General features: G+C 41.7%; 2 protein-coding genes across 2 annotated transcripts in view; both read left to right on the plus strand.

Annotated features, from left to right (window-relative positions):
• Positions 1 to 13,272, plus strand: part of GANC (glucosidase alpha, neutral C) — a 28,325-nt gene extending 15,053 nt beyond the window's left edge. Inside the window, exons 14-24 of the mRNA XM_072866066.1 lie at positions 866 to 1,009; positions 1,412 to 1,508; positions 1,893 to 1,994; positions 2,493 to 2,736; positions 4,426 to 4,490; positions 5,607 to 5,683; positions 6,941 to 7,015; positions 7,444 to 7,557; positions 8,102 to 8,214; positions 9,754 to 9,857; positions 10,761 to 13,272. Of these exons, the coding sequence (XP_072722167.1) occupies positions 866 to 1,009; positions 1,412 to 1,508; positions 1,893 to 1,994; positions 2,493 to 2,736; positions 4,426 to 4,490; positions 5,607 to 5,683; positions 6,941 to 7,015; positions 7,444 to 7,557; positions 8,102 to 8,214; positions 9,754 to 9,857; positions 10,761 to 10,870 (1,245 nt within the window). The 3' untranslated portion in view covers positions 10,871 to 13,272. The remainder of the gene's footprint in view (positions 1 to 865; positions 1,010 to 1,411; positions 1,509 to 1,892; positions 1,995 to 2,492; positions 2,737 to 4,425; positions 4,491 to 5,606; positions 5,684 to 6,940; positions 7,016 to 7,443; positions 7,558 to 8,101; positions 8,215 to 9,753; positions 9,858 to 10,760) is intronic.
• A 161-nt stretch (positions 13,273 to 13,433) lies between these two features.
• CAPN3 (calpain 3) overlaps positions 13,434 to 23,532 on the plus strand; it is a 32,407-nt gene continuing 22,308 nt past the window's right edge. The window contains exons 1-2 of the mRNA XM_072866073.1: positions 13,434 to 16,012; positions 23,043 to 23,112. Coding sequence (XP_072722174.1) covers positions 15,719 to 16,012; positions 23,043 to 23,112 — 364 coding nt within the window. The 5' untranslated portion in view covers positions 13,434 to 15,718. The remainder of the gene's footprint in view (positions 16,013 to 23,042; positions 23,113 to 23,532) is intronic.

Consider the following 23,532-nt stretch of genomic DNA (forward strand, 5'->3'; position numbering starts at 1 on the left):
CATATCCCAGAAAGCCTGAAAATGGGGAAAAGAGAGAAGATAAACTACTGGCTAAGCAAGTTGGTGGCTTTTGTAGCTGTATTATCATAACAGAGGAAAATATCTTGATAAGCTGAAGTACCACAGAAGAATTTTCTCCATGAAGTTGCCTACACTAAGAAAGTTGGAATCCATATGCCACCAGTGAAGCTGCTCACTTAGTTGCAGCAGTGGATGGGCAAACTACAGGCATTTTAGGAACCCATAATCTAACACAGCTGCTGCAATTCCAGTTTTTACTACCATGATAGCACACAAGGATTGATGTGGGAGTGCTCTGTCACAGCTCATGGTCACTTCACCCTGACCTTCCTTCCAGCACTCCTGCCTAGTGCTGAAAGTGTCTGGGTGAACACTATGGGTCACCTCCAGTTCCCTCTCCCCGCCCCAAAGTTCTGCTTTGCGGTAGGGTTGTTGAAACCACTCCCCTAGCAGACATGCATAGTAGACATTTCCCATGCTGCTTTTCCTCTCCAGTTCTCTTCTGGCCTTCTCTGATGTTTTTCCTCATGGCTATTTAATACTTCTCTTTTCCCTGCCTCTTTTCCCTCACCAGAAGGCAGGAATACACAAGTACCTGATGAGTTTTGTAGGAACTGCAAAAATCAAGTGGGCTTGTAGGCTGCCACCCTGACCAAGGGCCACCAAGACAGATGATATGAATGACTGGCAGCTTTCAAGTGACCACAGGAGTATAATTACAATGTCTTGTTTTGCTGCTGCTGTTTCTACTCATACCCCAGACTGGTCTGACACCCACTAGAGGTAAACACACTAAGTCACAGCAATGGCTCTGTTATGTCCTAATTGTCACCCTGTGTCATAGGGATCCACTAATATCCTCTTTGTATGGAATGACATGAATGAGCCTTCAGTCTTCAAAGGGGCAGAACTAACAATGCAGAAAGATGCTGTGCACTACAACAACTGGGAGCATCGGGAAGTACACAACCTCTACGGATTCTACCAGGTAGAGTACCTGGAGACACACACCAGCAATTATTCTCATGGAGTATGTCTAATGTGGTAATTTACGCAGTAGTAGGTATTCTGTAACCTCCATCAAGGACTGAAACTCTGCTGTGCTGGATATTGCTATAGTTGAAATAGACTCTGATTGGTCACAAGAAAACATGACAACATCTGTGCCTCTCTACCATAACAATGTAAATGACATTGGCTGTGACTACACAATATTAATAAATTTTTTTGTTCAAGTATACTCTAGTAAGAAAGTGTTGCTTTAATAATAGGTATTATTTGTCAGTACAGATTTCTTAATTTTTCTGCCTTGCAAGGGCTAAAAAGGCAGCATAGCAAATACCTTAATTATAGAGTTTGTCTTCATGACTTTTATATTAATGATTTTCAGCAAATGGCAACTGCAGAAGGACTCATCAGACGTTCTTCAGGAAAAGAGAGACCATTTGTCCTCACACGATCTTTCTTCGCTGGATCACAGAAGTATGGTAAGTAAGGACTAGCTGGATGCCTTCCACACTGCTTTGTTCTATTAAGTTTGGTGTGTAGTAGTTAAGTCTAGAGAGGACGGAAACTATCTTAAAAATACTGACATGGTGAGCTCATAAGAGTGCAAGTGATTAAAAAAGTCAGGAGAGGCTGGCAAAGTGTGCACAAGTTAAAGGCAGAATAACGACCTGTGTCCTGTGACAAACCACTGTCTGCTTTTATTGCATATTTCAGAAGCATGCATGTATAAAGAAAAAAAAGTTGCAATGAACAGCGGTTCACCAGTAGTTCATGACCATTCTTGTCTTCTTTCCTTAACTGCAAGCATAAGCTGAAGCGTATTCCCAACTTTCCTGTGTAATGCTGAAACTGGGTATTTCCAGGAGCAGTGTGGACTGGAGACAACACGGCAGAGTGGAGTTACTTGAAAATATCCATTCCAATGCTTCTCACCATCAGCATGGCAGGGATTTCATTCTGTGGAGGTAAGGTGTTTAGCTGGCGTTGCTCACTATGCATAAATCACTGGTGCCACCAAGCTTGTATCCCAAGATAGACTTCAACACAGATGGTGGAAAGCTCAACAGTCCAGTGCATTTCCAGGCAGTTTCACAGGTTAGTCTGGTTTCAGGAGCCAATAACCTGGCTCTCACTCATCATTTCTCCACTAACTCTTATGTAGTGTTTGCGTTCCATCTGGAGCAGTGATCCTCCAGTGGTGTTCCGTAGCATCACTGTGACAGTCCTCTGTCACTGGGGAAGGCACTCAGCCTCCAAAAGCTCTCTTGAGATTTTTATTAAAGAATAACTTGTTACACAAGTTTTCCACTCTTATTTGGACAAGCAGCTGCCCAACAGCAGAACTGCAAGCACACTGTGAAATGCATGGATTTATACACTTGGAATATTTGTTAGAGGAGAACTTCACATTTTTCAGAATAATTCCAAAAATGTGTATTTTTATTTGTCTGCGCAATATCTAGCTGATGTGGGAGGGTTTATTGGAGATCCAGAACCAGAATTACTTGTTCGCTGGTATCAGGCTGGAGCCTACCAGCCCTTCTTCAGAGGTCATTCTAACATGGAGAGCAAACGGCGAGAACCGTGGCTCTTTGGGGAGAAGAACACCCAGATCATCAGGGAAGCCATTAGAGAGCGCTACGTCCTCCTGCCATACTTATACACACTGTTCTATCGGGCACACACAGCGGCTGAACCGGTTATGAGGTAAGAGCATAAGTCAGGAGGTTTAGTGATTATCTTCAGGAAGTTACTTGGAGGAGGGAAGTTAAATTACCATCTCTTACTTTTGTGATTACTTATTTAAATATTAAAAAGAAAAACACACAAAAAATACTAAATTATCTTTTCATGTATTCTGCAAGCTTTGGTAGGGTTCTCAGAGGAAAATTACATGTTTTGGGGTTTTTTCCAAATGACACCTGGAACACACTAATTCAATAAACACTGCACAGTCTTTAAACATGTTTTTAAAGTACTGTGGACTCCAGACTTCTCCTTATGATAAAGAACATGACGTAATATTCCAACCCACACTTAAAACAGTGCTTAATGGACTCTGAACTTGCTGACCCGAAAACATAAAGGCCATTTTGCCCCTCATGAAAATATTTGTTACTGCTGAATTGTTACTGTTATAAAAGCTTATTTCATTTTGATAATTTATCTCTGCAGTATTTCTTGTAATTTTTCTTTTAGTAGAGAATCTAATAATCTAGAACAGAAATGAAATTAGAAAATAAACTTTTATTCTGCTGCTCTCTAACCTCTAAGGAAGTGTCTTGGTGGAACTGAATGCAACAATCCTTTCAGCAAGGGATGACTGTCAATCTCCCTGGTATTGCTGTGTCTTTGAAGTTGCCCTAGAACTGTCCTTTTTCACCACATTTACCTTTACTTATTGTTATGCAAATACAATAAATCTCCCAAGTTTCAAAAACATAAAGGTCTTTTTGAAAAGGGTTGAGTGGTTTGAGTTTTGAAGATGATTTGCATTACAGATATAGTGTAAGCATCTGTCTGCACATGTATAGGTGTAGATGCGCCTGTTGTATGTACTGACATAGTCAGTCTTTTTTGAAATAAAGCTTATGTTGATGTGAGCACTGCCCACAGTATTAAATAAATAATTCAGTTATGTTAAATTTGCTGCAGTAGGTACAGAATTAGAGAGGAAGCATGGTATTTTTCTCACTGAGACAAGCAGAGTGGAAAATGTGTCTCACTAGCAAGCACATGAACAGCAGGGCTGCAGTGAACAAGTGGATGCCTCTGAGTGAGCAGGTGAACCAGGCTTTTTGTGCAGGGAAACCCAGACCCTGTCTTTGAATGAGCTATTATTGTCATAATCTCTCAAACTTTAAATATACAACTCCTGTTCTGTAACCAAATGGTTATTGCACTACCCTTTTTTCAGAAAGACTGAAAATGAACTTCTGGTGGAAGTTTTTCAGTTGTGACCAGGAGGAGACATGCTATAAAAGTAGTGAGCTGCTGAGAATAGGAAGGACTATGCTGCAGGGACTAGCTCATCAGGTGTCAGCATTGCTGGTAGACTGTGACAGAAAGGCTCATCCATCTCTCCTTTGCTAGAAGGAAGGTATACGTAGGTGCAAGTTTGTAAGGAAGAAGGCAGGAGGGAAGGAAGCAAGGCTGCAGGAGGCCAAGCCATAGGTATATTGGAGTGTCTTAACCCATGTTGTACTGGGAACTCTCATCAGTGACTCAAAAGGGGTACTTTAAGACACAGAAGAGGTCCTTGCCTTATCTTCAGTTCTTGATAGCTGTACCTTGTAAAGAGAGGGAGAAAATGGAGCCTGAAAATGCCAGAAGGCCTTGGAACATGCTGGTGGGAGGGGAGAAACTAACTGAATCCCACCATCTTTCTTTCTACAGGCCTCTCTGGATAGAGTTTCCAGGGAAAATAGAAACTTTTGGTGTGGAAAATGAGTACATGCTGGGTAAGCAGGTTTCTTCTCATTCTCTGGAATTGGAGTTAAGTATTTTTGAGGTGATAGTGTTGCATGACAAAAAGAAAACATGAAAACTCTGCCTAAGACTTTTAAAAGTTATATTGTAACTGAATAAAGAACTTGAGACCTCTTTAAGGGATCCGGTTTTAACAGCACTTTGAAAATAGGCATCATATGACATGCAAAAACTGAGTTCAGTCTCACTAGTCACCTGGAAAAAACATGGTCTGTTTTGACCTGAAACATGGAAGTTCACTGTGGCAGCTAAGACCACAATCTGCTTCAGAAATGACAGTAGCAAACAATTACCATCCAAAGCCGGTTGTTTTTTACTCCAGTATGGCTGGCTTATAAAGTCAGTTTTCTCGGAAATTAAGCTTAAGAGATGAGTGTGTTTGTGTAAAGCACATTCAGCCTATCCGGGAAGAGAGAATGGGAGGGGAATGTTGCATTTCATTATTTTTTTATTACCTCTGGGCTCAAGAGTGCCTACTAATGGCTTTCAAATGAAGGGGCATTCAGTTCTCATGCAGAAGTCTGCCCAGGGTAGGCAGGACATGGCAGCAAAGCTAAGTGTGTTGAAGCAGAGTATTTCAGAGGACTCTGGGAGTTCAGCTTGCATCACCAGTGGGCAAGGAGGGAAGAAGATTGTCAAACTGTACAGTCTATATACATTAATGTATTTTTTTTTTAGGAGTAAAGAAGAACTATCCACAGTGCAATAAGCTTAAGCAGATTTTTTTTTTTTTACAAGTACATTCCTGTCTTCCACTCTTTTGGTTAGAAAAGCGTATTTTTTTTTGTTCAACCAAAGAGCAAACAGGCAGTCATCTCTTAGACTATGAGGGACCCAGAAGTGCCTCCAAGCTGGTGGGTATGCAGTGCAGCCCAGCTGCATCCCTGTGCAATAACAGAACAAGACCCAAGCAGCCATCAGCTCCCTACACATGCCTTTTTTCCCAGTAGAAAGTGAACCTAAGCACATGGTGTGCCCAGGCAAGCCCCTAAAATGGCTATAGGAGGCTGGCAACCCCAGAGCACACAGCTGCTGCTCCAATGAGATGCAACCTTGAGGACCACAGCCATGTTTATGTTTTTCTCCAGGAAATGCTTTGTTGGTGCATCCAGTCACAGAGCAGGAGGCCAAGGCAGTGACTGTTCTGCTTCCAGGGTCAGAGGAGGTGAGGATGAATATGAAGCTGCTCAGCTGTTCAGCCCAAAGTAGTATTTTATACAGCAACCTTCCAGCTCCCCATCATGCAACTGCTGAGCACTGCTGCTGTGCGAAGTGCTGGCCATTCATTCTGTGCCACTCTGAACCTTCTTTCCATCTTGATATCTCGCATGTTTGTCTCACAGAAATTTACTTTCTTGCTTTTCCAAGAGCTGCTGCATAAATCTCAGGTCTCCTATAATTTAAATCTCCCCTCAAGGCTTGCTGCTTCTCATGGAACACTGAAAAACAGCTTCACTAATTTGTCAATTCCCTTTTTTCATGTATTTCTCTTTGGGTTAAACTTCTCTTTTATGTGGAAGAAAAAGGATCTTTGAAGAAAGGTCATAAGGAAATCAGAGGGAAGCTGTGGGGAGGGAAAATTATAACAAGGAAATGCAAGCCTCAGTAGCCTGGGACGTGCGTAGCAAAGACTGACATGTACAGAGATCAGTTCCTCTCTGAAGTAAAGTTATTTATCCACAGGATGGCACTGTGATCCACTCCTACACAGAGCATTTGGCTGCAGCAGCTGAGAGGTGGAGGAAGGGAAAGAATTTGGAGAGAATAGTTCCTAAGGGAAAGCCTGAGACTCTAACAAGGAATGAGAGGAAAGACAGTAGCAAAGAGAAGTGTGTGAGACCATGCAGAGCCTTGTGACTCCACTACACCTAATGCACCTGAGGACACTTAGGATTCTTCTTAAGATAAGGAGAAAAACAGACTAGGCTCTCCAAACAAGTTAAGAAAAATATGTTTATCAAGATCTCTGTGGCAATTGACTGCTTGGCACACTTACAGCAGTTAAAACTGCTGGCAGGTGTGGTGCACAGCAAGGTTCGGCTGTAGCTCTTTTTTGTGACCTGTTATCAGCAATTTTGTTGTTAATTTTCACTTCAATGTAAATATGCTTATTCTGGAACTCAGCATTTCTAGATAAAAAAAAAGAAAGGTATTTCATTGTTTTGTATTTCCAGATGCTTAAAGACATACAAGATGTTATGCAAACTGTAGAAAAGATTAGCTTATTTTTGTGCTTCAGGAATGAGGATTTATTCTTTCCATACAGAAGGTCATTTGATTCAAAAAGTAAATGCTATTTCTTGCACATCAAATAGGTTGTTAGGAATAGTGACAGTAAGGTTAAGCAGAAGAGTAACTGCATCTGCAGAGGGAACAGATCTTGCCATATATGTCATGCTCATTCTTTTTTCATTTTTGCTAGATTTGGTATGATTTCAGAAAATTTAAACGAATGGAAGATCCAGGCACTCTGAAGATCCCAGTAACACTGGAGAATGTATGTTTTTGTTTTAAAATACTACTTGCATTGAGCAGAAGAAAACACAAATAGACTTTTGTTTTGTCAACATTCAAAATCAGAAAAGTGATATTTCAATTTCTGTGTAGCAATGTAATCTAAAATAGCTTTTGTAGAGAAGAAAAGTCCCATCTCCTTTGGTTTTAGATGGAACACTACTGTGTCCTGGTGGTAGAGAAAAGTGAGATGATGTAAGGGTGACTTCTCCAAGCAAAGGTATTTCGCTTGTACATGTACAGGAAGATTACTACTATTCCCATTGTTAGTTGAATAGTTTTCTTTATGTACTTGTGGTAAAAGTTAATTTCTGAGCTTTGATAAGAGCAAGGTTCAGTTATCCCTGTTCCAAGTTAAAATTATATGATCAGAGTATATGAACCTTTCTGCCCTGGCTTTGTTTTTCACAGATTCCTGTATTCCAGCGGGGGGGCACTGTAATACCTCTGAAGACGACAGCTAGAAAATCCACTGAATGGATGATAGATATTTCTTATGAACTCCACGTGGCCCTGGACACAGAGGTACTCTGAGATGACGTTCCCTTTACAAAGTTGTCTTTTACTCCATCTGACCTTTTTAGGTTCTTGCTGTCTGCTTGATCAGTACAATGGTATCTGTATGCCCAATGGCTCTCCTCCACTTCTCCGATTTGGGAGGGCTCTCACCTGCCTCCCACTGTTCCCTCAAAGTGAGACTATCTGAGTATAGCAGAGGCAGAACATTTTTCTGACCTTTCTCAGCCCTCCTCTAGTCCCTTGGAGGAAGGAGCAGAGAATGAGCAGGCCACAGATGACTTCTTGGACACAGAGAGAGAACTTCCCACAACTGTCTTTTCTAATAAATGAGGTGACACCTGGCACCCACATCAATTTACAAAATCAGGATGTCCAAGTCTTCAAGCACTCTCAGAGCTGGACTCCCTGAGCCTTCCAGGGATGCAAGTCGCTAAAGAAAAATAAACACACACACATATGTTATGAAGCATAACATATAGTGAGACATTTTTAGTTTCATTGTACAGTACTAGAAGCTGTTAATTTGTACTCCATCTGGTGTGTTTCACAGGCCTGTGCAGTAGGTGAGCTCTACCTAGATGATGGGCATTCATTTCAGTATCTCCACAAGAAGCAGTTCCTGTATCGGAAATTCACTTTCCACAAGAACATTCTCTCTTCCAGGTAACAGCAATTATGGACAAAAGCCACCAGCACACTGTCATTGGAAATGCCTTTTCTACTTCATGGGCCTTCTTACAAATGTAGAAGTATTAGTCCCCACTATTGCTTAGTGAAGTCCCAGAGCCTGCAGAATCTGCCATGAAACTGCAGATGTAAACAATGTTCTGCATAAGTCTAAGGCCAGCAACACATGAAATACTGAGTTGTCTCATATTGTTTCTGTCTAGTCAAATCTACAGGTTCTACAGATTTACTCAAATACAAAGAAAGTAATCAGCAAGAGTAAAGCCTATCAGAGAGGCAAAAGAAGTTAAACTGGGAGATTTGCAAATAGGCAACACCTGGAGTGTTTGTATTTTTTAAGATGTATTTTTCTAAGATCATCTTCACAGAGAGGGTGGTCAGTCACTGGAACAGGCTCCCCAGGGAAGTGGTCAAGGCACCAAGCCGGTCAGAGTTCAGTGAGCGTCTGGATGATGCTCTTAGTCTTCTGATTTAGTTTTAAGTAGTCCTATGAGGAGCAGGGAATTGGACTCGATGATCCTTATGGGTCCCTTGCAACTTCAAATATTCTGTGTTGGATCCACAAACAGACACCGTTACATGTAGTCTCCAAAGTCATCAACAAATGCACCATGTATATTAGCATGGTAAAATATATGAGAAAAGCACTTGAAAGGAAGCACGAGGGGACACAGCCTGCAACGGTTGAGTGAAACAACCTAAAAGCCAAAAATATCCATAGCTGCTTGTAAGGAAAGAGATGCTAAATATGTCACTATGACACTTTTACTATTGAGGTATGTTGCCCATGGGGCTGTGCAGTGCATAAATGGTGATTTTACAGGCATTTCTTTATTCATTCAGGGTTCAAAAATGTGCAGGAGGTGGTCCTAAAACTACAAAATTTAACACAGAGCAAAACTGTAGACTAGCTTGGATAATGTAGTTAAAAGTATGCTTCAAATCTCTTTATCTGGGATACGAAATCTGAAAAGCTTAAAAAGTCAGGATGGAAAAGAAAAGTGTTGCTAAACTGCTAGCAAATCTAGAAGTTGGAAAAAAGTCATTTTGAGATGAATGATATAACATTCTGTTCACTCTGGAAAGTTTCATTTTGATTTGAGGTTTTTTAGAGCTTTTTAATAAAAATTAAATTTGTTACCACATGAAAGATAATTGTGCCTCAGATTGAAACATCTTACTTGAAAAATTTTAAAATTAGCTTTACATTTATAATTAGGAGTTCTAACTACCATTTTGCAAAAACCCAGAACTTTTCTGGTTGTCAAAGCCATACTTTTTGCCACAAAATATCTTCTCAGACTTTTTTTCCTGTAACTTTGTGAAATCTGCTATGCAGTGAAAAATTAGCTGATAATGGGAGAAAGTTTTACTTGTTTCAGGAGAAAGGTAAATAGAGGAAAAGAAACCAGTATAGGGAACTTTCAGGATGAGAATGAAATAGTACTTTGTATGATGCTGAACTTCTACTGATGGACAGAAACTAATGTCTATGAAATAATTTTCTTTTTTCAGCTGCACAGACGAAAGCGGACAATACCACACTACATGTGTGGTTGAACGGGTGATAGTTCTGGGTTTTGGACAGCAACCCACTTTTGTGACAGCCTGTTCCAAGGGTAATGAACTGACTTCAATTTTACTACAATTTTTTGAAATACTGTTGCTCTGCTGCCATTCACTAGAGGTGGCAAACTGACAGCTCTATATAGGAGGTGTTAGAGCATAGGGAGATTCTTTGTTTAGTTTTATTTGCTACTTTTTTGATATCAAGGACAGAATTTAGTGAAAGGAGCCAACAGCTACTCACCACTATATTACATGCAGAACTGAAGAACACTTGCTTTGTAAGGCAATAGATACATCAGTAAAAGTGGTTCAGAATTAACAAGTTTGGATAACTTTGTCCTGCACAGAATATGATCAGAGATAGCATTTCAGATGAAGGACCATTTGCTCAGATCTGTAAGCCTGCCTAGTCTAGAACAGGAAACTTGCAGACAAAACGAGGATTACTTTTCTGTTTTCTTGCTCATTCAAAAGTGTCTGGAGTTCGTGACTATGTGGGGATATCTAGAAGCGGTGAGGGATCCCATATGGATAGGCAGTAGCATCGACAGAAAGGGCTTATCATTTCTGGCTGCTTTCCAAGCACATCCCTTGACTTTGGGAATTGTGTGGACATGGACTTTCTGCCTCCACCTGTCAATTTCGAGGACTTTTAGGGTGCTTGGAGAAAAACCTATGCTGAAACAAGGGTTATTTTTTTCAGAAAAATCCTTGAATAGTTCCATAGTTTGATGTACCATAGTTTGAAAGGTCAGAAAAAAAGAAGTAGTTTTGCCAATTCTGCTGCATTCTTACGTGTATACTGGGCAGATTTGACTACTATTTCTTTTTTAATCAATCTTTTCCACCAGTGGCAGGGACAGTCTGAATTAAAAACTGGAGGGAGTCATGTGTAACTGTGTTTCAGAAGGGTTCTTCTTAAATCATATAGTAAACTCTCTTGTCCTGTTCAGATGGGAAAGAAAAAGAAGTGGTTTTCACATATGATACGAAGACCTCTGCACTGATGCTGGAAAATTTAGCCCTGAGTGTTGATGCTGACTGGGAGATTTGCATCAACTGAAAGGAGACACAACTTCTTCAGAGAATTCATTGAGAGGTTGAGGGGAAATAAGTTGGGAGGACTTAAAATGTTCACTTGAATCCAATCAAATCAAGGAACTTGTTTCCCACCCACACCCCCAAACTAACATTTCCTACAATTTTTCTTTTAAAGCACTTATTTAAACTTGGATAGCTCTTCTATTCGGCAAAAGTAATATCACTAGGATTGTATCTTTGGGGAAAAAAGCTAAATGCTATCTGCTCCAGGCTAGCTTCAGTTAGGCATTAAGATTGACTTCTGCCTTCACTTGCACCAAAAAATCGTTAATTGATGGGGTGAGATTGTGACTCATTGGCATGGGGTTTGATTTAAGTATTTGGCAATCCCACTGTTCAGACACTGGAGTACTTGAGAAGAGCAGATCTGGGCCAGTTCGACAAGCAGTATCAGTAGATATGCCAGATGCAGAAGTTATCATCAGAGTTCTGCCTGCAAGCTGCCTTGTGAAAACAAACATGGAAGGAGCCACCCGGTGTGATTATAGACACTTCCCCTTTCCAGTCCTTATGACAATGCAAAATTAGGCAGTCTGTACAGGAAAGTAAACAACAGGCTAGACAAACAGTTCAGTCACTGAAGGTGAGGTTTCAGTAGGTTGTGCCAGTCAGTTGTGTGATAGTAAAAGACAGTAATGTGGGAGTGCAGAAGTCTCTTCAATAGCTGGCTTTGAAACTGGTATTTGGATTTTGAAAAGGCATGGGTCTACGTAAATGCAATAATGGCTTAGGGTAGCAGCCAGACTCATGCGGAGACATTTTCCATGTTATTGCTCCCCTATCTCTGCAAGTACTATTTAAAAAAAAAAAAGTCTTTTGATAGGAAAGAATTGGCATTTTTAGATGATTGAATGTCATTGGTTAAAGCCAGCCCAGTGAAGCAACTCTGCTTATGGAGAGCTCTGCTTCGCCACATCTTCCAACTCTTGCCAAGGTTTGGCTTCCTTTACACATATTTTAGTTATTTCTTGGTCAGCTTTTAGTGTCTGGCTGAGATTTGAGCTTGGTATTTATGAAGCAAATTTTTATTTTTAATAGGATTAATTCTGCATTTAGCCATCCCACTTCATGCTTATTCCCCCATTCTCTTACAACTCACCCTAATGTTCCCTTGCCTCCTTTTCCTACCACCTCTGCAAACAGAACTGGTGTGTGTCCTGATGCTTTCTTCCCTTTCAAAACTAGGAGGCATCTTGAGTCCCGCATCCCCTACATCCTGCCTATTACCACAGCCCCTTTCCATATCAGGCATCTCTTTTTGCAGGCTACCATTGCTCCAAGGCTCAAGTTGTTTATCCTTTCTGTTTGCTGTACTTGTCAACTATATTATTTCAAAACCAGTTCTGCTTTGAGTCAAACCTGAACATGCCATCAGTTGGGTTTTGTTGATATAAAAGGGCAAAATTGACTTAATTTCTTTTAGCAAGATAAGGAAGTATTTTCTAAAAACATCAGTAAATTAACTCTTAGAAAACAGAGAAAGATGGTCACCATTTTTGCCAACTAAAGGTAGCATAACAGTCCATTTCTACGTTGTTCCCTACTCTTCTTACTAAGTCCTCCCTGTGCTCGGTCAGTCATTCCCACCTGCTGCTGTTTGTCCTCTGCAGGGCAGATTTCTGGGAATAGCAAGTGTGAAAGCAAACTGTGACTACTCTGCTCTTGACTACCAAGCGCAGTTTGTTCCCCACCAGACCCTTAGGTTCCTTTTTTTTTTTTTTTATTCTGCAGAGCTGTTTGTCAGCCCCTTCTAGCAGGCAGTGTGAGCCTCCACTCCAGGAACCAGCAGCCTAAATACTGCTGTGCTTAATGCAGACAAATTAATCCAGGTAGAACAGTAGCAGATAGATCTTCTACATCTGTGAGAAGAGAGACAGACCCTATTTTTGAGACAGACCCTATTTTTCTATCAGCTTCTAAGCTTTAGTTCACGATTGCTTCTTACGCTTAAGCATAGCAGTGCTTCTGACAGGATATAATTATTGTCTGGAGCATTTTAATGAAATGTTTTAACTGGTATTTCTGAAATTGGAAAGTAAGTGAAATAAAGTAACAATGAAGCGAGTTACATGCCTTATTCCTTCCAACCTTCTTTCTTCTGTTGAGAATCACTATTATCTATTCTTCCAAGGGTATCTGGTTAAATTGAATGACTTACTTTTATACTCTGGCCCTTAGTATGATACCTGCACTATAGTAAGTACTCATGGGTCAAATTTGCAGTGGTATGAAGTGCCTAACTTCTGTGGATTTCAATAGGAATTAGTTGCTGAAAATCTTAGCCATTGTGCCTTTAAATCTGAGGAAATAAATTTCAAAGAATATAATTTACATTGATATTTGTAACAACTCACATACTTTTCCACATATTTATGCCGTAAATGAAGAAATAAATTCATAGTATATCTTTACAAAAAAAGTAATTGAATTCAATTAGTGAAAACAACTGGAGGTAAAACTTCATAAAAATTAAATAGAAAGATTATCATCCATGTAGTTCACTTTTGCTCTGTGTGAATAGGTCAGCTATCAGGGTACTTCTGCTTGCAAGAAATTCCATTGCCAAAGGTGGTTTAATTCCTAATGGACAAAGGGTTTATTTTGCTGTTTGTAGCAGTCAGCACATCCATTCTTCTCTATGGTCTTCTCTCTTGAGTTTCTTTAAAGACACCATTTGTCTTTTACTAGCAATTGCTGTTTCTCACAAAAAAAGACCTACGTAACAAAACCATCTGCTCAGTAAAAAATAAGGAGAAGCTGTGTTTTGAACAGGTATAACCACAAAATACTCCTGAACATCCATAAAGAACAACATTGGGTTAGAAGTGAGAAGTGCATGTCCACCTGCCATTCCCTATGCAGGCACTAGCTGAACTGTTAGCTGTAGCAGTGGCAGCAGCTCATACCCTGACACTCGCTGACCATCCCAAGAAAAAAAAATAAAAATAAAAATAAATAAAAACACTGCTAATCCTTCACTTGATCCTCCCCAGCAGCCCACAAGGAGTTTGTCAAATATCACACCTGTGCTACTGACATTCTTCCCGAAACAGAGCTCTGTGTATGAGACATAATAGATGAATTTTTGTATTGGGCAAGAAGGGAGAATATGAGAGAAAGAACATATGCACAGGTTCCACAAAATGAGCATTTTTGCTCAAGCTGTGCAGTGAGAGGCCCTTACATCTCACTACTTATATTGCTCTTGAAATATCCTGGAAAGAGTGACACATGGCTCTGCCAAGCTCTCCTGCAAAGTAATGTCAAATATGAGACCTGCAATCCTTGCATCTAAATGTAATGAGGAAGTCATCAATTCTGCATCTGAACAGCCCACCCTGAAGCAATTGCATTCCTATTTCCACGAACACTTGAAATCTGTCCTTTCTGATTGCCCTGTGGGTGCAAGAAGGCTGCATTCCCGATGAAAAGGATTTAGGCCACCATTAGAAGACTGAGGATTAATACTCCTAGAGGTTAGTCAAGCTTGCCAACTATATTACCTTCTGTAAACGTTCCCCTAGTCGAGTTTTTTTAATAAGCTGTAGAGATTGTCCATTGTACTGTTGATTTGAAATGTGTAAACCAAGCAAATGGCTGAGAAAGAAAAAAAGAGTCAGTGCTTTGGAAAACACCATAGTACTAGGGCAGAAGGTCAGCAATGTGTACGTGAGCCAGAGTCGAGAGACTAGTGTCATTAAGCAAAAATAACACTGATGTCATTGTGTGATTTAAGACTTCCCAATCAAAGAAAAATCAAGGTGTTAGGGGGCTTTTCTTGACACATAAACAATGTCACCTTTTAAAGAATGGGTTATAGAGACGAGCAACATGTGTTTAGATTTTCCTTTTATGGAGACTGTGAATTTGTCCCTTATCCCACTGTTGTGTGACAAAATAAATGTGCAAAGTCAGACATCTCCTCTAAGATTGGTATATCCTGACACACACAGAATGGCCCAGTTTCCAGACTGGGGCCCTTATAAACTTTTCTGCCCCTATACGAAAAGGTGCCTTTTACATGGGAGGTAGCTATCACCAGGTGAATCTTAGTGCTGGTGAGTTGACCTCTAGAGGAGCCAAACCCAGCTGGCAGATATTGACCTGACCTCAGTAGCATCAAATAATTACCTTTTTCACCATTAGGAGCGTGTCTTCAGATAATCCTCTCTACTAGTAAAAATCTCTAGATATCTTTTCTGCAACAAGTTGAGTACAACAGTTCCTTCAGGAGTGTCAGGACTAGTTTATTGGCTGGCAGTACTTCATAAGTATGTTCCCAAACCAGCAGGAGTTTAGCTTCCAGTTTCACTGTTCTCTCTACTTAAGGAAAAGATGAGCTGCTTGCACCAGGAGTCAGCCTGCACGCAGAGCCTGTCCCAGGAACATGCCTGGCATCGGCATGAGCTGCGCGGAAGACTGACACCATCTCACTAACCCCCTCCCTCTCGCTCTTTGCTTGTAGTTATTTTTAGATTTCACGGGTTAAAGCTTGTCCCTTCTGGATGCTTGTACGCACAGGGCAGGCACACACACATGCTGTAGATACTACAACTCAGGCACAGAAGTTAGCCAACAGATTATCTTGTTCCACATCAAGGAATAAATTCTGGTTTCTTATAACAAAACTGCCCTTCGAGAGGATGCACAACATGCTTAACCACATGGAATTTTGTTGCTTGCAAATTTGACTAGGAGACTTTCAACGGATAGAGAAAGCAGTTTACACAGCAGCTTCCTCTTTTCTTGAATTTCCTTCCAGTTTGCAAGATCTTGCTTTCTTTCAACATTTGCTTTAAGCCTGATTCCCATGCCGTCCGCCATAAATGCAGCGGTGGCTCAGCAGACAGCTGCTGGGTCAGTTCCCAGCGCTACTATTAGCACTACAACTGAAGGTGCAGGTGGGGGCACAGGGGGGATTTATTCTGCCATTATAAGTCGCAACCAGCCCATTATCAGAGTAAAGGAGAAGACCTATGAAGAGCTTCACAAGAAGTGCCTGGAGAAAAATATTCTCTATGAAGATCCTGATTTCCCACCAAATGAGTCCTCTCTCTTCTATAGCCAGAAAATCCCCATCAAGTTCGAATGGAAAAGACCACATGTAAGTAATATGTTTGCCGAGTGCCTTTTACTTTCTGTAAGTTGAAGTATTCACCCTGAGCTTCCATTATTGCAGGAAGTGTGTGTTGGGGAGGTGGGGGAATAAGCTGGAAGTGTATTTCCTTGGAGCTCTCCTGGAACATAACTAGCTAGGGCTGTGGAAGCTCAGAGAGTGTGTATATAATGACTAAAATACAATAAACCAAAATGAAACAAAAAAAAGAGATGGAATGAAATATGTAGAAAAAGAAATATGGACTTTAATTTTCTTCTTGCATGATTTGCTAGAGATTTTCTTGTCTGAAACTACCAGAGAAAAATTCTCCTCATTCTGCTACAAGTTATTGGGTTTGCTGAGGCTTAATTTTTAAACACTACTTTGTTTCACTTACAACTTTACTTTAGTATTCTGCTGGTTTCCTAATCTGTGAAAATAAAAGGACAGGTTATGGTCTGAAACGTGCTTTTATTCAGTTGTTTGTTCCCAACATTGCTTAGCCAACTTGCAAAGGTTGTTTAGCATATTATCCGCTTACCATGAATGTGGGTGTTGTAATGACTATGAAGACCCAGTCCTGCTTACTAATCCCATTTATTTTTCCTATCTTGTGGGCATTCCCCAGCCAGCATTCCTCTTCTTTCCCACCCTGAGTCTCTCTCACAGGCAGAAGACTAATTTCTCCATTCCCAATTGATTCCCCATCCTACTGCAGGAGGAGTTATCCTCTTTCCCTGTCATTCCTGCTGGATGGCTGCTCCCCTCCAGCAAGGTAGCCCCCAAGACGCTACCTCGGCCCCTGCCCTCCCCTGTCCAGCAGCGGTGGTTCTGAGGAGATGTGGTTCTGAGGAGATGTGGTTCTGAGGAGCTTCCCCAGCTTCCTCTCTCTGGCAGTTTTTGGCCGCCTCTTCTAGATTTGCCATACTTCCCAACACCCAAATCTGTGCTTCGATGGCAAAGTCAGTGGTGATAAATAAAACTAACTACAGGAACGTAACTAAATAGCAAAAGACCAGGAGCTCACGTGGGTAGCTGTTACGGACACAGAGGAAGGCCATGTGCCGCTGCCACAACAACAACGTGAGCAACGCGGGGGGTGGGCAACATGACTCTCCCATCTCCCATGCCCTGTGCATATGTGTTTGGTCATTCCTTCATCACCATGGCTGTATCAGCTCCTGGAAATGCGTAGGAATGAGTTAAATGCAGCTGCAAGTCAATCATCTTAAAGAGATGGGGTTTCCCCTATTTCTACAGGGAGGAAAGCAATACAGCAGTACAGTGGGTGAGTGCCAGCTCTCTGGGGCAGACAGACTTCAAGTGTGCATATGAGAAAGCATCAAAACAAAAAAAAACCCACAATGTAACCTCAGACTTATCTAATATAACAGAGCATGCACAGATTAAGCCTTTGGTTTTGGGAAGGTTCAGACTTCAGGGTCTCTATCCCAAAGATCTTTAAGTCACTCATTAACAAATAAGTTTGGAAGCTCTATACTTATTCACGTAGCAACAACAAGCTGGGGACTGTGTAAGAGTCAAAGTACAACCTAAACATCAAAACCAAAGCTATCTGTGTTCTTTTGACACAAGTGTTCAGGCACCTGACATATCTGCGGTGCCAGCTGCAGGTAGAGCAGAGGCAGGAGACCCAGCGAGCTGCAGTCTGCACCTCGCTGGATACTGGCATGCTGTGGGATCATGGATCCAGTCGGTCCTGACCCCGATAGAGTTGGCTGTCCTGCCAGGGACACACTGGGCCTGATTTGTAGAAATGCCTGTGCCTTCTGCTGCAAACATGTTTTAAAACAAACCCTGTAATTCAGGTCATTGCTGTACCCAGTAGATCCCCAAAGAGGAGAGACTCGTGTATAATGCTTTCTCCTTTTATAATGTGTCCTCTACCTTGTCATCCATACCACAGCTGCAAAGTGAGAATTCTCTTGGGCACTGATGCAAAAGACCTGTATCTATTGGTGCTGATCTCAGATTGACCCAGGACTTTGCTTCAATGGACTTGGAAACTGTAGGTTATATAGCACTGGTAGGAGGACTTGTCTGATAATATTATATACACAAATAGCCACAACAGACACGTTAACAGAACATCAAAGTCAAATGAATATGAAGTAGTAATATTGGGCTAAAGAGTATTTTGCTAAGAGATTAAAGCAGTCATTGAAGAACCAAATGTAAAGATTCGACTGCAAAGGCCATGTTTTGTAATAGTCTGTAAAGATATGGACAACTTCTATTCTTATTAAATTGCAATGGCATTTTTTTGGCAAAGAAAGCAACTAGCTTATAAACTATAGTCTTAAAGTGGTAATTTTTAATCACTTTGAAATTCAGGTCAAACTTGAATTGAATCAGACTTGATAACGTATTCTAAAATAAAACAAAGTACCAGACAGTTCAGAAGTCCTGAGAGAATAACCTAACACTAGCTTCACTCTAGATCCTTTCCCTGATTTCTGTAGCATATTGTATATGCCACATACCCCCAGAAACAGCAAATAAACAAGTGATCAATGTGCTCTAAGATCTCATTTAAAACAGAGAGCTGGGAAATAGGCAACCTGTTCCTGACTGCCTCTGGCTTTCTGAGTCACCTTATGCCACCTAACCAATTTGTATCCAAGCTCCCCACCACCACATAAGATCAGTGTATGAGAATATAATATACGTGAAAGATTAATGCTGGCCTGAAATGAGCATTATTTGCTATGACATGAATCCAGGTGTGATTGTTGAGTGCAGGTTTTTCAGAAGCTCCAAGTGTTATTTGAGGAATCACAAAGTTAATCTAAAGGGCACGCGTTTGCCAGTTACCAACGCTATAACCAAGCACTGATAACGGTGCCATTCCTCAGCTGAATAGCGCTTCTTCGCTGTAGCTCTCAGCATACTGTGCTGACATATGGAAGGGCTATGAGTCTGCTTTTGCACCTGAGACTTACATGGACCCCACAGCAAGTCAGCCACATGGATGACACTCCCCCGATCCCCGGCTCTAAGCTCAGGCGCTCGCTGAGCCTGGCACGGGCAACTCCCCTTCCCATGTGTGGGCTGCCGGGACCTGGGCTCTCTCCGCTTCCCCTGGCAACGGCCATGCTGTGATTCAACCTTTTCCTCAGGGCTCTTGCAATTCATTACCGAGGTGGGGAGAGGTGTCCAGCATCCCAGCCCCAGAGCTGCCCCTTGCTCTCATGTGTCTGCTCCTCCAGGCTCTTCTCTTTGCAGTCGGTGCTACCTGGAGGTCAGGTCCTCCTCCGACACCTCGCGAAATGGTTGGCCTCCACTGCTGCAAGGGCAGTGAGGGCACGAGGACTGGTCTTGTGCCTTACCGTCAGGACAGCTGCCACACAGGGCAGCTGTGAGCCTTGGCATGGAGGCGGCGAGAAGGCCCCTGTAATTCTACCCAGCTAGTGACTGCCATGCCGTGACACGAATGCGCAGAGCAGACCTCCTAACTCCTGATACTCAATTCAGGCAAAAGCCAAGTGACAGCCCTAAAAGTTTCCCTGAGTAAAGACTGCAGGATCCATCCAGTGTTTCTGTTGAGAGTATGTGTGAGCATGGTTTAGGTAAGTAGAGGGGAAATAAAATCCCCCTCAGTTAATGCATAATATTAAATCATTCGCTCACCCATGGAAGGTAAGAGAAGCCCAAAGAGCCATTCTCACCTGCACCAGGTTAAACCCAGCTCAGTGATGGGCTCTGCTCAGCTTTAACAGCCTCAGCCTCCCACACCTATGCTGCCTGCAAGAGCTTCTCAGCTGAGGGCAGGGACCAGGTCGCTGATCTTCGAGAGCTGAGAAAAAGTCTGTATTATAACAATGCGGAGTATCAAGAGGTCCTGCTGCAGTCCTGTTTGGACCTAATGACACTAGGACATTAATAGGAAGGCTCTGCTGTGACACTGTGCTTTCAGAGGCACCACTGTTATTCTCCTTGCTCACAGCCAGGAGGTCACAGTGTTAACCGCCAGATTCAATGACTTCCCTACAGTGATCCTCTCTGTAGCCAAGAAAATCAGCAGGAGGAGCTTTCTTTTCATAACAAATACAAATAAAATCAAGTCACCAGACTAGTGGATTTTGCTTAGAATGAAAATGAATCAGTCAGATCATCTGCTGCACAGGTGTGAAGCTGTTTGAATTTAGTAATCACAAAATGTGTGCCTCTACAGGCAGTACCACAAAGTAAAGATGGCATTTAGTGCCACCAAGGCAGGACTTTCAGATGAGGGTAATCCAGCTCTGAAACTCTAAAACCAGCTTGATGTCTGACAACGTTGAGCTCGGCCTTGAAGTCTGCAGCACAGCCATGTAATAGCACGGTCTAGACCACAAGAGGCCAAGGGAGAAGCGTGAGGCTACAAATTGTCTTAGGCAGACCAAAGGAGATGCTTCCTCTACTTGGTAGGATCAGTTTAGGGAATTTACTTAGAATGCCATAGTTTATTAACAGCAGGGTTTTTTACCAGCAGTTTTTAAAGGAATGAATGCCTTTTGCTGCAACAGTATAAGCTGACTGGAGGACTTTTCCCTGACACAGAAGAAAAGCTAATTAAAATATAACAAAGGTCAAATGCCATTTTTAGTTGCATGCTGCCTTTGCATTTTCCAGTGCCCCTGTCCAACTGATTCATAAGTACCCTCTGCCCAGAAAGCAGCGTGCACTACTAATGGATTTTTCCTAGGATTCTCTGTCTCCCTTGCTGTAACTTTGACTCTTTGTAATGAAATGACAGTCTGAACTGAATCAACCCAGTGAACACAGAGGTCCTTTGTGTTCCAAGTAGTACCAAGGCACTCTGAGGCACTCAGATCAGCCAAGGCTCTTTCTAGATGAATCCTTTCATCAGTGAAGTGCAGCCTATTGAGATTCTCTGTGATAACTTGACCCGAGAGATGAAGAGCAATCCCTTACTCAGCCAGGAAGACTGGAAGGACAGACCTGCCACCTGCATCTTGAACACCAGGTGGTCTCGCTCTGCTGACTGAGTACTTTTCATCAGCCTTGGAATCTAATAGCTTTCCCTGTAACTTTGGCTGTACTCAGCACAACTAGCACAGCTGGAGGTGAACTAGAGTAATACAATATTAAAAGCATATCCACAGTGTACTAAACGCACCTGGCCACCATAAAGAAGTGCAAGAAAAGCATTTCTGTCATAGCTAAATCAGTCCATATGACAATTGTATGACTCCCTCCTTGGCATTCCTTTACCAACCATCCTCCAAAGCAAACGAGCCCAAGATGCAATAAATTGCACTGAGGAACAATCATTGCTGTATGTTTAATATTTGGAAACACTTAGGCACCATCTAACTACCTTCATCTAAAAGACGGCATGCTGGATTGTTACATGCTGGATGTTGAAGCTTGTTACTTCAATAGCAGCAGGATCAAGCTAAAATACAGTAATAGAGGTTGAAAAAATGCAATCTGAAAACCTGGCATCTCACAGCTGGTTTTCAGGAGAGCACTACAGCAACGTGACAAAGAATATTTTCAACAAAGCAAGTGGGTGGAGAAAAGCATGAAGGCATCTCGAACAGCTGCCTTGACAGAACTAGACCCCAGGACAGCTGACCAAGGCCCAAAATAACAGGACAATCCCTCCATTCCCTCCCTCGAGGAGAATAAGGTGACTGCTGGGGGGAGCCGGAAGCTGGTCTCTCTATCTGGCTATATGACTAATCCAAATATTTATATCAAAGCAACTCTGCTGATTACTGTGAAGGAGCAAAAAAGTGGGCTCAAGCCAAGTGAAACTACTAGACCTGAAACATGAGTCTAGGAAAATCCAGGGCTACCCTGATGACATGGGAAAAAAGCTATAGACCGCAGAGGTGGCATCAGCTGCCTGTACTGCCACACAAGCAATTGTCAGTTGTTTTTTTCTTTCTCCTTCCCACTCCAGCCCTGCCATCTTCCAGCAGATTGGGTTCTTGCACTATACTTTGTCTTCTTCCCCACTTGAAGCTGCTCAGGGAAGTGGTCCTCAGGTTGCAATATCTTTCTTTCCTTACCCTCACAAGAGATGGGTTCAAAAGTTAAGTGTCTTCTTTTTCTTCCCCATACCAAGTATTTGGGTATGAGAGATGGAGTAAAGCAGGGACTTTTTTTTTCTCTGCAGGACAGGTTGTACCTACTTCTTCCCTTGGCTTTCCTATACCCTGTGGTTCTTTGCCCCATATAGAAAATGTTCTGTGTAACCCTGCAATGGTTCCAGCTCATTTGCTGGTAGTTCCTACATAGTCCTTACCTCCCTACAGCAATTCCTTAATTATTTATGCCTTTACAGCATCTTGTGCCCATTCTGTACTAGTATAAATACTGACAAACCGAATACATTGTCTTAAGAGCAGGACAAAAGAAGAGCTTCCTGTCCTCAGAGACAGATGATGTCTGTATACATTTCTGAATGCAGCATTGGCAATTAAATCCTGCAACACAAGGAAAAGAATAAAATCTCTTAACCAGCAATTGATTATTCCTGAGAATTAAACATCTGATCCTGGGCAAATTTTAAGGAGGAGTATTACTGGGGTTCATTCCTGATGAAATGCATTCTTCAACCCTATTAATGCCCCAGCATATTAGTTACTGTAAATTGGACACCTTAAACCTGCAGTCATTTTAAAGAATTTAATCTGGTCCCCTGATGCTCTTTCCACCTACCTGCTCTCCTGTCTTCTCCAGTGGTCTTTCATTATTGTGTAGAAAAATGTTTTTCCCTATTCTTCTCATTTTAACGTGTTTGAACCTCATACAGAGAGCGCCCTCCAGGCTAGCTATTAGACCCGGTAGATACATGGAGAAAACTCTGGCTGAAGTCTGAAACATCCAGATTCCAAAACATTTTCATAGTGAAACTCTGCAGCTGAAAACTCTACAAGAGATTTGGTATCCACAAGCTATCCCACAGGAAAACATTGTCCTGAAACAACCTTTATTTTTGTGGCAAACAGGCATCATAATGCATGCTTTTCCTGCTCATCCATCTGTTTATATTTTGCAGGAAATCTGTGAGAATCCACGGTTTATTATCGGTGGAGCCAACAGAACAGATATCTGCCAAGGAGAATTAGGTATGAAATTCTTACTTCAACTCTGCACTTTTTAAAGTCTGCATCACTTAATTTTCTTTTGCTTACAAGGTGATATTTGGAATCCTCTGTCTCAGTATACCACTACACATCTACTGATTCCTTCTCTCTATAGCAAATCATTTATATCTTCCCTGTAGCAATCTAGGGAAGAACTTTAAGCCAGAGATGCTTTGCAGGGTGTTTTGCTTTTCATGAAATAATACCATGAGTGTGTTACAAAGCACCATTTGGCCTTTCTTTTGGGCTTTGAGGAGGGACAAAATTAGTTAAGAGAAGAATAAGAGATAAAGAGGAGGAGTTATTTGACTGAAAAAAAAAAAATCTAATCAGCTACTGTTGTATTTTTTCAGGTATTTAGTCCTGTTATTTCCATACAGGAGCTTCTGAAGGCCTCCAGCT

This window comes from Ciconia boyciana, chromosome 6 (assembly GCF_034638445.1).
Source record: "Ciconia boyciana chromosome 6, ASM3463844v1, whole genome shotgun sequence".
Classification (NCBI taxonomy): Eukaryota; Metazoa; Chordata; class Aves; order Ciconiiformes; family Ciconiidae; genus Ciconia; species Ciconia boyciana.